At 34.0% G+C, this 13,549-nt stretch overlaps 1 protein-coding gene across 11 annotated transcripts in view; it reads right to left on the bottom strand.

The window, feature by feature from the left end:
* Positions 1–13,549, bottom strand: part of FANCI (Fanconi anemia complementation group I) — a 66,338-nt gene that overhangs the window by 10,827 nt on the left and 41,962 nt on the right. For all 11 annotated transcript variants that reach the window (XM_080151658.1, XM_080151661.1, XM_080151660.1 and 8 more), the window contains exons 20-29: positions 12,799–12,868; positions 9,042–9,146; positions 8,724–8,921; positions 8,249–8,394; positions 7,554–7,678; positions 6,585–6,647; positions 6,325–6,417; positions 5,930–6,004; positions 2,767–3,880; positions 1,571–1,676 (exon numbers count right to left, since the gene is read on the bottom strand). In XM_080151658.1, the coding sequence (XP_080007784.1) occupies positions 1,571–1,676; positions 2,767–3,880; positions 5,930–6,004; positions 6,325–6,417; positions 6,585–6,647; positions 7,554–7,678; positions 8,249–8,394; positions 8,724–8,921; positions 9,042–9,146; positions 12,799–12,868 (2,095 nt within the window). The remainder of the gene's footprint in view (positions 1–1,570; positions 1,677–2,766; positions 3,881–5,929; positions 6,005–6,324; positions 6,418–6,584; positions 6,648–7,553; positions 7,679–8,248; positions 8,395–8,723; positions 8,922–9,041; positions 9,147–12,798; positions 12,869–13,549) is intronic.

Genomic DNA, 13,549 nt, shown 5'->3' with positions numbered 1-13,549 from the left:
AATATTTAGGTCTAAAGTTTTTATTAAACCGAGGTTAAAAAAATAGATTTTTTCAATAATTACTCAACAGAATTTTAAAAGTAAGGTGTCCAATTAAAGATCTTACTATTTTTGTTCTTACTGGCCATTTTCTTCTTTTATTTTGTTGCGTTTTAGTACCTTAAAACCGACTTAATTATTTTTTTTAAAAACTTAAATTACTTAAAAAATAAGAGGTCTACAAAAAAACCGATTGCATATCTGAATTCTATGAATAATTTTACATCTACTACTTACTAAAAGAACCGGCTAGCTATAAAAAAAAAAGTTGATACACCTTCTTTCGTAAAATTCAAAAATTCGTAAAATTCATAAAATTCGTAAAATTTGTAAAAAAAAAATGGGGAGGGATTTTTTTTGTTATTTGGGGGGTTGGGGGTGTCCCACCCCCCAAGAAAATAGCTTAAAACCACCGCAGGACCAATAGGTATATACCCTGAAGAGTAGAATCCGATCGGTTCAGTGGTTACTGAGATCTTAAGCTTCAGACAGACGGACGGACGGACAGACAGACAGACAGACATCGTTCTACTTTGTATTATAGACTAGTGGCTTCGCCCCTAGCCTCTAGGGGCTTCGCCCCATGAGGTAATGGAAAGTCAACCCTCCAGAATAATTTTATAGTTATATTTTCAAAAAAGTTATTCTTTGCCGAATTACTCTTTGGTAAAATTAAACCCAGGTTGTGTGCCGTATGCCCAAAATTTCAATTCGTAAAAATTAAACCCAGGTTGTTCACCGTATATCTCGTACGGGGTGAGCATAAGCGAGTACCCTGTATGCGGCGCAAGCTCTGATAGTCCCACTGATTGGACCACATATACACAAAAATTGAAAACTCTCCTCTGTAAATTTTATTTAATACCTATAATTGCAACAACTTTTTAAAGACGTCAATTTTTAAAAGTTACAAAAAGCCCAAAAATTTTTTTTTGTTAAATTTTTTTTTTTTTTTTGGGGGGGGGGGGTTCGTGGGGGCTTCGACCCATGGTGCAGTGGGGTTCCCCCAACCCAATTACTGGTTTTTGTTTACAAAAATAAAAGAAAATAAAAAATTTGGAAATAGAGATTTTTTTATTTTTAGGGGGGTTGGGGTGTCCCACCCTCCTAGAACATAGCCTAAAACCACCAGAGGACCGGTAGGTATATTCCCAGAAGAGTAGAGCTCAATTTGTTCAGCAGTTACTGAGATTTTACAAAAAATGTAAAAAAAAAATTGTGGGGGGTGTTTTTTTTTAGTTTTTTTGGGGGTTGGGGGTGTCCTACCCCCCAGGAAAATAGCTTAAAACCATCACAGGACCAGTAGGTATAATCCCTGAAGAGTAGAGCCCAATCGGTTCAGCGGTTACTGAGATCTTAAGCTTCAGACGGACAGACAGACGGACAGACGGTCAGACGGACAGACATCAAGCTACTTTGTATCATAGATTACACGCAATTGGATATTACCGTTGCTGAAAACTGTCGATTTTCTTAATATTACATTTTTGGCAACACACTTAATTTACAACTAAAGTTTTATGTTCAATACCTTTACTTTCATTAAGCACAGATGTCTGTGAGTCAACATCTTGACTTTCATCACCGCTGTCATCAGAGCTGGAGTCAGAACTCTCTTCATCTTCAATCAACTCCTTTTATTCGTTGATAATGAGCTATGTAATAGAAGACAAAAACATAATAAAACAGGCTGTATTGCTCTTTCAAATCTTTGGTTGCAAAATGCTATTGCAGCCTTTTAATTTCACGATTTATGTACATTTAGGTCTTTGCGAGTGTGAAGGCATAAACGGTGATGTTAATCTATGTAGCTGTATTAAAAATGGAAGGAATATTGGCTTATTTATGTACATAAAAAGTGTACATTCAAATTATAAGAGTAGTGATAATATTAAGTTAAATCGAATAAAAAATACCTAATCTCTAATTAAATTGTGTAAAATATATGAAAAGCAGTAGTTAAAAGTGTGCCGGGAGGATAAAAATAAATATACATATACAATGGGTTAAAGTTAAGGTAAAATACTATTACTTAATCCTATTATATAAAGTAGTATGCGTTTTTTGTCTGTCACGAATGATCTCGCTAAGCGCTGAACCGATATTGTTCTCCTTTACAGTGAAGCTTCTTAAAGGTCCTGGGAAGGTTTTAAACTATTTTTGGGGAGGGTGTCTTCACCCCCTCCCCCCCAAAAAAAAAATTTTTTTTGGCGTTTTTGAAACTCAAATTTATAATGGGATGAGGTCGACTTTTCCCCCACTTACTTTAAGTGACCCTAGAGGCTTCTAGGGGCGTAGACGCTAGTTGTCTAAAAAGTTGGTGTGTTACTTACGAATTTATACAAACATCAAAAAGACAAAAAATTTGGGACCAACGGCTATTAAGAAAAAAATAAGTTATTTGTACACTTAACACCAGAAATATTTCAATACCCAACAAAAAGTCAAGGTTATTGTGTTATTTTCAAAGAATGATTTATATTTGTCTAATATTCAGAGAGAAATGGAAAAAAACAGAAGACGGCGCTGGCAGTTTATGTTGCAGCGACGTTGTCTTCAAGTTCCTTTTTGTCTCAGTCATTAAAATGGCAGAATCCCCCCCCCCCCGCTCAAATCAATAATTAGAATTCTGGAATTTATAATAAAGTTAGTTTAAGATTAATAATTGAGGTATTGCAAATATTTAAAACTTCAAATCAAATGAAATTATCTCATTATCCTTTCCTTCATCTGATCATCAGACAGCTTGATCCTAAAGTCTCTGGATGTTGGAAGTTTAAACTCAAACTTCTGATTAATTCTCTTAGAAACTTTAGCCATGTTCTTCTCAAACATTTCAACCTGGAAGATAAGATTTGGAATTTCCTTGGTCTCCTTTAAAATCTTAGAGCGAGCAAAATTTGGATCCAAAACTTTATTTTTTCTTTGTCTGGCCTGCTTGGCTTCTTCCTCCTGTTCTTGAAGCTTCTTGTGTACATACGTAATTAATGAATACACATTAGGAGATAATTGTTGCCCAACCATTTTCACAAGTTTATCCATCTTACTTGTGGCCACACAGCTCTTATTAAACCTTGTTCTAACAAAGTAATAATTAGCAAGGTTGCCAAGAACTTTGTAAAGCTTGCATAGAAACTTGATAGTAATTTCTGATATTTTTCCAGCTGGCAGAGCGGTATTAACAAGCTCTAGGCTTGGGGTCACCATCTTGGCAATCATTTCTGTTATAGCCATCTCAACATTTGATGCATTAATATTTTCAGGATAATTGTGACCTCCAAATGATTTCATCCAATGAATAGTTTGATCAGCATATTCAATACAAGAATCCATGTGTTCTATCATGATAGGCAATGCAATATCTGCGGTTTCTGGATTCAAATATCCTAAATTCTTAGAAGCTTCCACTTCTTTTGACGTATCAAGGTCTCCATAAATACAATGAAGATTTCTAGCAGTTTTAGGACACAGAGAGACAGAAAATGTTAGCCTAAGACTGGCATGGAAAGCCATCCTGATAACAGATTTGCATAACTGATGATCTTCATTAGTAAAATCCTCACTGAACTTCTTGACTTGGTCACAAACAGGATCAAAGTTTTTGTCTCCATCCAATTGATCAATGAAAATGCAATAAATATCAACTAGGTAGTTCAACATTCTTAATGCTTCATCCTTGTCGGAAATTTCTTGTTTCAATTCTGCCATCTTTTTGTTTAGCTCATTCATTATTTTCATAATAGCCGAGTTTAAACCTTCCGCGCTTATGTTCCGAATATTTGCTTGTAGTAATCCACATGAAATCTCCAACTTTCTTTCACCAAAATGAGAAAACAGGGCTCTAAAATAAAAATTATATATGTATAATTCAAATAATTCCATTCCAAGAGGTTCCTAAACAATTTTGAGGTCTTTTTCAGATTTAAATGTTTTGATGGTGAAAATAGTAAATATCTTTGCTATTAATGGAAATTCCATCGATCTAATGCTACTTGACAAAAATCATTTTTCAAGTGTTAGGTACAATATTTCTATTTAACCGCGAAAAAAAACATTGCGAAATAATTCTTTTTCTCAGAATTTTTTTTTAAATAGCGGTTGATAACAACAAAGCATTAGATATACACAATGCAAACCTTACTTAACATAGTAAATGGGAATTTAGGATTCTTGCCATATTGAAATACAGGGCGACCACTCTAAAACCAAAAAATATAGTATATTTATAGTATATTTCCCCCCCCCCCCCCCCATATAGTATATGTATATAATATATTTTTTTTCACTCATATAGTATGATATAGTATATACATTATCAACAATGCCTCAACAATGCCAAAGCAATCTCACATATAATTCAGTTAATTCTATGAAAAATAACTGATATTCAAATCATAATCACAAACAATAATATATTTTAAGGGATTTTTTCCATCTCTTTCTTACTGTAGCAGTGACGTGCGAAGCACTTTGTCTTGAGGGGGGAGGGCATTTTGAACATATTGCCCCCCACCCCTTTTAATCAAAGGGATTTTTCAAAAGTGAAAAAATATTACCAAGAGGATAATGCCAAAAGTTATATCACCATCTCCCACCGTTTTAAATGGCACTTTTTTAAAGTGGTGTTTGCAAGGATATGCTAGGGCGGTGCACAAAACGCTCCTAGAAAATTTTACACTCCCTTTAAACAAAAATGGTGGCGTTATTTTACCAAGTCATGAATATAGGTAGATTGTTGTGTGTTCTAATTAAGGTTTTTTAAAAAACATGTCTTTTAGTTAAGGAAATATACACAAAAAAATGAAAAACTTTACTGAACATCATATGAGAATATTTATATAATGTTATTCATTTATACAAAAAAAAGTTTTGAGTAAAAGACTTAGATATATGTCAAAGCAGTTTAAAATGTACTTGTAAATTAGTAATCCTTGGTAGGTCTATTTTCCCTAAAGTTGAAAAAGTAAAGGCTAACAGCTCAGCCGTTTTTTGGCTATTTTAAGGGCAAATCTGTCACAAATCACGTAGCAATCAACATATTTTTGCTTTAAATCATGTGGGATGATACCAAAAACTACTTTTTTAATTTCTAGTACCAGCAACTACCGGCTAGAACCGTTTGAAAACGTTTTCAAGCGGCAAAGAGTATTAAGTGGAGATAGGTTTCGTGACGGATTTGCCCTGAAAATAGCTATAAAAAAATGGCTAAACGGCTGAGCTGCCAACTGTTCGCCGTTACTTTTCCAACTGTTTGTTCAATTTAGGGAAAATAGACCTATCAAGGATTACTCATGCCAAATTTCGTAACGAAATTCGGATTCTAAGTACCATTTAATCATTGATTACGCGATGGTTGCATTAACCCCCCCCCCCCCCCCCTATTGGTCATAATTGGCAATTTCGTAAAATGGTAAGATTAAAGGAAGCTTCTTAAGGGGCGTTTCATCATATCATAGTAGCTTTTGATAGGTTAGGTTAGGTAAGATAAAGGTTAATGATTGTCCCGCAGTGGCTAGAAATAGGAGAAAACCTACTGTGAAAATAAGACAAAACACTCCTTAAGAGGTGTTATCACAAAACTGACAAAGTCCGTTTTTTGTTAGATAAATGTAATATTATATAGTATATATAGTAAATTTTGGTCAAATAAAGGTATTAATATATACTATACTAGCGGCTTCGCCCCTATTTGCCGGACGGACAGACAGACGGACGGACGGACAGACATCAAGCTACTTTGTATTATAGATAGTATATATAGTAAATTTTGGTCATATAGTATGATATAGTATCTAAATTCTAAATTCATCCTATATAGTATTTATAGTATATATAGTATGCAGTGGTCGCCCTGGAAATATTCTAAATCATTTCTTAATAATAATCTTACTTGACATAGTTGAATAATATTTGAGATCCTGGTTGTAGAAAATCTTCAACTGGCTCTTTACATGTTACACAATGTCTACAAAAATTCTTACTTATGAACTTCATACATTAATAGGACATTAGAAAAATATTTATACATTTTCAACCTATATTTTTCACCAACGCTTACAATAAAAGAATATATAATAACATAGCTTAGAATCTAAACTGATTATAATTTACTAAGTTTTATTTCATTCCAACAATGCTGTAAAAAAGGACACTGTATGCACTATGCATGTGCCCGACAAAAAACATGCTCTTTTGCTTCAGAAATTCAAATAGTTAAAATTAATAATTCTACAAAAAGAATAAGATTTTAATCCAATATTGTTCTTAATTTAAGTTGCATCCTACCTGAATAAAACTGCTGCAGTATTGAGTAAAGATTTAAAAATGTTATCAGAATGAACACCTTCATCTCCAGTGCGCGATACGATGCCAACATTTCTTAATACAAGAAAAGTTATAATAAAAAAACATCTCGCCAGAGAGTTTTATCTTCTTTGTCAAAAATTCATGAAATTTACAAGAATTTAAGCTTCTGAAATATAGACAGAGAAGGAAGGTTGTTCTTGAATAGACAACTGCTAAATTAGATAGAAGTAAATAATTACCTTTCAAGCAAAGTATTTAGAATTGTTTCCATGACAGTCAACAATCCAGTATCATTACGCAGTCTAGAGGAAAAATCAAAAAACTATAGTATTTTTTACCTAACTTTTATAATACAAAATTACGAATATAAGAATGAACGTTAGATATAGACCAGGCAGTTGTATGATTTTTTGTGTGAAGATAACTAGGAATTTGTTATATTAATTTGTTTTAGAGTGATGTTTATCTATTTGAGAATCGTTTAGAAATACTTTAGAATCCCCCCCCCCCCACCCCCTTCCACTATAATAAAGGGGACTATGTACGAAAGAGAGCAAGTGACGTTAAGCACCTTCCAGCAGTGATGTGGGGCATTCTTTAGGCTGATATACTTAGCTTCTTTTAAAGAGAACTAAATGATTGAAAGAAGATAGCAAAAAGGGGATAAATTGTAATAATTTAGCATTTGCACCATTTGATGTTATACTATGTAAACTTTGAACAAATCAAAACTTTTGCTGATATTTCTCCAAAAATCGGTTAACATTTCAAAGTTTTTTTCTTCATATAAACCATGGTGAAACTTATCTTTTTAAGTTTATAGACCTATATTAAACAGAAACCTATTATATTTACCAAAAATACTCACTGACGAAAGATTATTGCATTCGTTCGTGCATTGGAATAGTTATTTCTCGCATCGTATTATAAACGGCTTTCCGCGGATATAGAATGTACAATTATTGTCTATGATTGTACATTTCTATATTCGTAGAAAGCTGGATATAATACGATGCTAGACATAGGTTTTTTCGTATGGATGAGAACCGGTTCCTATCCACCGGATTCGAATGAATACGAGAAAGAGTATTACCACCCCTCATTAAAAAAATCTAAAGCCTCAATAGATCAAATCAGGTGACTTTTGGATATATCCCAACTATAAATATTGGTAAACCATATTGAAAGAAAAAAAATAAATTGCTTACTTAGTAAGTGCAGCTTGATTTTCTGGCATTCTATCATCCAGGACAGATTTCAAGAACAAACAAGCTGGTTTCAATGAGAAAGCGCAGAGATCCATAGAATAATCTTCTAGTTCTTTTTCTTTCTCCTAAATAGATTAGGTAAATTAGTAGGTATTTGTATAGGAAAGAATTTTATTGGAAACACCAGTCTAAAGCTTTTCCTAAATTTCATTCCAATTTTTCTAAAATAGTTTTAAAGGGGGGAGGCGGATGTGCCACTTTTTGAAACCAAAACTAAAAGTCAAAGGAACTCAACTAAAAAAAGAGTTACAGGTCTGAGATTTTGCATGGCAGTTGCTTTATATGGTTACAATATGGAACAGTGAAGAAACGGCGGCGCAACCGCCGAAAACCGCCAAGAAAATGCAAAAAAAAATCGGCGGGAAACGGCGGTTTTCAGCGGTTGCGCCGCCGTTTCTTCACAGTTCCATATTGTACCACTATAAAGCAACTGCCATGCAAAATCTCAGACCTGTAACTCTTTTTTTAGTTGAGTTCTTTTGTTGACTTTTAGTTTTAGTTTCAAAAAGTGGCACATCCGCCTCCCCCCTTTTAACGATCATCTTTTATATAATACATATCATTGCATATATTATAAATTGTTATTTTTCTATCACAGCTAAAAAATATACCTAGGTAATTTATTTACTGTTTACCTTTCCATTCGCATTTCTTTTAATGCCTTTGTCAGAACCAGCTTTGGAATCATTTTCAATATCTTCCCCACATCCACCTTCTTCCTTCTTCATAACTCCCTTCTCTTTCTTATTTCCACCTTTCTTTTGTGGCTGTTTGCTGCTACCTTCAACACAAGAATATATAAATAGGACGTATGCGTAACCGCAATTTGCTGCAAATAAAGGACTAAACTATATTACAGGCTTGTTTTAGGGTTTTAGCAATATTGAGATTGAAGAAATAATTCATCAGTACTGACGATTATATTAATATGATTATAGTAAACCAAAAATCAAATTTACAGGAAAAGGCAATTATAATTTAATCCTGTCGTTGTCTCTGTGTGCTAGTTTAAAATAACAAAACCTAACAAGCAATTTTTCTGACATTTGAACAAATCTGGATAAAACTCGATATAAACTTATTCAGGCATATTTCTTTACAAAACCATACCTTCAAGTAGATTCTTTAGAGCTAAGTATCTTTGACAGAGTTTCAGTAAAGTTTCTGCTTTCTCAACATTAGTCGAGCCATGATCAGACATTGTATACTCCATCAAAGCTTCGTATATTGTGATCAACACTTCAACTTTGAGAGCTCGTTTCTTTCCATCATACGTTTTAATATCATAGTTGTCAGTCACATCAAAACCTATAATAATACATTCTTATAACAAAAAATTTACTTTAATATCTCTTAATAGCACGACCTACCTAGCTAGCTTCTTCATATACTTCTATGATGTTGTTGACAAAATAAATAAAACAATACCTAGATCACCGAGCTCAGAATTAGAATAATACTGGGTAACATTCTCAAGAAAAGCCACAAGTCTTTCCAGAATTCCACTCTCTTCTCCTGTAAACAGCTGCTGACCTATACATTAAACAGTAAGGAAGTTGAATCCATTTTTATAAAAGCATAAATATTCTATGATTACGGTTTTGACCCTCTAAAAAACGTAATCTACCAATTCATCAACGCCGATACGATTTTTGAAATGTACCATTCCACTTTCAATAGAGGCGAAATTGAAATAGTACATTTATGTTTACATATCAGCGTATTCATAAACATTGATTTCCTTATTTAAATCGACATAATAGTAATGGAATATTCTAGTTATTTTTTTTATTTTACATAAAATCTTTTTAATTATAAAGAGTATTTTATGCATTCCTACAATTAACATAATTTAAAAATAGAATGTATGATTTCAAGGATCATGGAAAGAAAACAAAGTCATTCCTAAATTAGGACAGAAGTCACCTTCCTAGGAAGGACATAAGTAGCCTTCCTTAAGTGAGAATTTGTTAGATGAAGGGCATAACTTGCCTCCTTTAACAAAGATTTTGCAAGATTGAGGACATAAGTAGCCTCCCTTCACCTCACAAAACCTAGCTTTTTGATCCTTCACATAGCAAAATCTTGCATAAAAATTGGATTTTGGTCCATCACATAGCAAAATATTGGAAAACTTAGCTTTTCTGTCATTCACATAGCTAATTCTTGCAAAACATAGCAAATTCTTACAAAACATAGCAAATTCTTGCAAAACATAGCAAATTCTTACAAAACATAGCAAATTCTTGGAAAACTTAGCTTTTCTGTCCTTCACATAGCTATTTCTTGCAAAACATAGCAAATTCTTACAAAACATAGCAAAATCTTGCAAAACATAGCAAATTCTTACAAAACATAGCAAATTCTTGCAAAACATAGCGATTCTTGCAAAATATAGCAAATTCTTGCAATAGGGGTCCTTAACTCAAAAACAAAGTTTCAGCGCGATCCGACCGCCGGTTCTCAAGATACGGTGACCTGGTGTCCTTGGTAAGTGGTAAGTGATTGGTAAGTGTCAAAATCAGGGTTGTCATATTGGGCGGGCGCTTTTGGGCGGGCAGTTTTGGGCGGGCGGTTTTGGGCCGCCCAATTTAAGTTCCTTTTGGGCAGTTTTGGGCACCCCCCTTTTAGGGGGAGAGAAAAAGGGGAGGGGGTTAAAAAAGAGGGGGGGCGGGCCTATATTGTGGGTGATATCTATAATACAAAGTAGAACGATGTCTGTCCGTCTGTCTGTCTGTCCCTTAAGATCTCGGTAACCACTGAACCGATCAGATTCTACTCTTCAGGGTATCTACCAATCGGTCCTGTGGTGGTTTTAAGCTATTTTTTTGGGGGTTGGGACACCCCCAAAAATGAAAATTTACCCCCCCAAAAATTTTTTTCTTCTAGAGAACACATTAGACTATGAGCAGCACCAGTAGTAATTTTCTTGAGAACACATTAGACTAGAACACAGTAATAGTGTCTGACTGATTATGACGTATCAAAAATTAGCCAATGAGAGGCCGTTATTGACCAAAGGTAAAATTTATAGTGGCCTCTCATTGGCTAATTTTTTTTGTTACGTCATAATCAGTCAGACACTATTACTGTGTTCATTAGACTATTTTTTTACGAATTTTGCGAATTTGTTATTTAATCGAGAAAATGTTTTCCTGCTGGGTAGGTGTGAAAATTTGCGATTCGTTCTGCTGGGTAAGTAATAGAAGATGTAATTATACCTCTTGGGGCAAAGCCCCTATAGGCTAGGGGCGAAGCCGCTAGTCCTTATACTAAAGTAACAGGATGTGTGTCTGTTTGTTTGTGTGTTTGTACCGAAGGATCTCGCTAACCGCTGAACCGATCGGGTTCTCCTTAACAGGGTAGCTTCTCATAGGTTCTGGGAAGGTTTATAACTATTTTGAGGGAGGGTACCACCACCCTAAGAGAAATCGCCCCTAGAAAAAGCTTTTTTTTCCATTTTTTTTAAACTAGAAACAAAAATTGGGGGGAGGAAACCCTCACAAAAAAAAATATTCCTCCCCCCCAATTTTTTTTTACTTTTTCTTTTTAAATCTGATATAATAATTGGATTATCAAATTTGACTCTCCCCTCATCAAGTGCCCCTAGAGGCCTTTAGGGCCGTAGCCGCTACTTAACTATATAAATTAGTAAGCTTTTTTGTATCTAGAGAAGAATTTCGCTAACTGCTGAACCGATATGGTTCTCCTTTCCAGTGTAGCCTTTATAGGTCCTGAGGTGGTTTTAGGCTATTTTATTTCTAATAATAAGTCTAGGTATGGTTTTAAGCTATTTTCTATCCTTTTTATATGCTTTTTACGACATTTGCCCAAAAAGGGTGCCCAAAACCACTTTTGGGCGCCCAAAACCCGCCTAAAACCCTTTTGGGCAATTAGGCCGCCCAATAGAAAAAAAAGTGCCCAATTCGACAACCCTGGACTCAAAATATTTTTAGACTTAGCCAAATTTACTAAGGATTCAAACCATTTCCCAAATCTTACCGTTGGTACCAAGGACACCAGGTCACCGTATCTCAAGAACCGGTGGTCGGATTGCACTGAAACTTCGTTTTTGAGTTTAGGACCCCTATTGCAAGAATTAGCTATGATTTGCAAGAATTTGCTATGTGAAGGACAGAAAAACTAAGTTTTCCAAGAATTTGCTATGTTTTGCAAGATTTTGCTATGTTTTGTAAGAATTTGCCATGTTTTGCAAGAATTAGCTATGTGAAGGACAGAAAAGCTAAGTTTTCCAAGAATTTGCTATGTTTTGTAAGAATTTGCTATGTTTTGCAAGAATTAGCTATGTGAAGGACAGAAAAGCTAAGTTTTCCAAGAATTTGCTATGTTTTGCAAGAATTTGCTATGTTATGTAAGAATTTGCTATGTTTTGCAAGAATTTGCTATGTTTTGTAAGAATTTGCTATATTTTGCAAGAATTTGCTATGTGAAGGACAGAAAAGCTAAGTTTTCCAATAATTTGCAATGTTTTGCAATAATTTGCTAGGTTTTGCAAGAATTTGCTATGTTTTGCAAGAATTTGCTATGTGTTGCTAGAATTTGCTATGTTTTGCAAGAATTTGCTATGTTTTGCAAGAATTTGCTATGTTTTGCAAGAATTTGCTATGTGAAAAACAGTAAAGCTATGTTTTGTGAGGTTTTGCTATGTGAAGGACAGAAAAGCTAAGTTTTGCAAGATGAAGGACATAAGCAGCCTTCCTAATGCAAGAATTTGTCAGACAAAGGACATAAGTCACCTCCCTTAAGTTAGATTTTGTTAGATGAAGGACATAAGTAGCCTTCCTTAGATCAATTTCCAGTGACTTCTGTCCTAATTAGGAATGACTTTGTTTTCTTTCCATGATCCGATTTCAATTATGTCGATGTTAAAAGTGTAAACCACCATTACATTAACACTTCAGGTGTTGCAAATTTTTTAAAATACGTACAAGATGAACAGTCATTTCTTACTGTCATTGTTCCTCAATAAAATTTCAGGGGTGTATATTCTGCATAAGATTTTTACCCCTCCTGCAATCTCTGCAAAAATAATGTTTACAGTTCTATCAATTTTTACATTTTTTTCCCCAGCCACATTATATATTTTTTTAACCCCCCCCACCCCCTTTAGCAGGGTCAAATTTGCAGAATATATATCACTGTAAAAGTTTAAGCATTTTATAACCTTTAATGACCAAAGTTTGGAGACAATGAAGAAACCATCCGGCAGGTTCACTGATCACCCATTCTCCTCCCTTAATATATTAATATGACTAATGTAAAGTTCAAGTAGGGTAAGGGGGGGGGGGGGAAGTTTCGGTAAGGGGCTATTTTCGGTAATTTCGACCTACCTTCATAAAATGACCTTTATCTCCATGTTCCTTTCAAATGACAGAAAAAAACATAAAAGCAAATTTGTATTTTATTAAATTGCCTACAAAAAAGTATTAAATGAAAATTTTGTGAGATGAACATTAAGGGTACTTATTGGGTCTCAAAGTTGGACGAAAATTTTTTAGTAGGTGTGTAAAGATCGACCTACACAAAAATTTGTAAGACCTAGAACTGATCCGTAAAGACCTTTTAAACTAAGAATTGCCCGCTCTTTCCAAATCCGTTGAGAGCTTTAAAATCAAGTTAATATTTTTTTCAAAAATGACAAAAGTTTGCGCGAGGGAAAATTTTGGTAATTTAAAAGAAATTAAAATTCAACTTTTAAGGTCATGTTCTCATGTTTACTTTGGTCAAATCTAATATTCAATATGGGCTTTTTAAGAATTAGGCCTAAAAATGAATAGAACAGATTTAAAACAAAAAAATTTTATTTTATTTTTTGAAGCAAATTTTTGTGAGAAAAAAATCGAAATTTCTGGTCCTTTAAAAAAAATATTTTTGACATAGAAGGAGTAGTCCGATCTTTATGAAAATTTGTTGTG

Source organism: Acartia tonsa, chromosome 2 (assembly GCF_053477335.1).
Source record: "Acartia tonsa isolate MP-2025a chromosome 2, ASM5347733v1, whole genome shotgun sequence".
In the NCBI taxonomy this organism is placed as follows: Eukaryota; Metazoa; Arthropoda; class Copepoda; order Calanoida; family Acartiidae; genus Acartia; species Acartia tonsa.
This window is presented reverse-complemented; position numbering and strand designations above follow the sequence as displayed.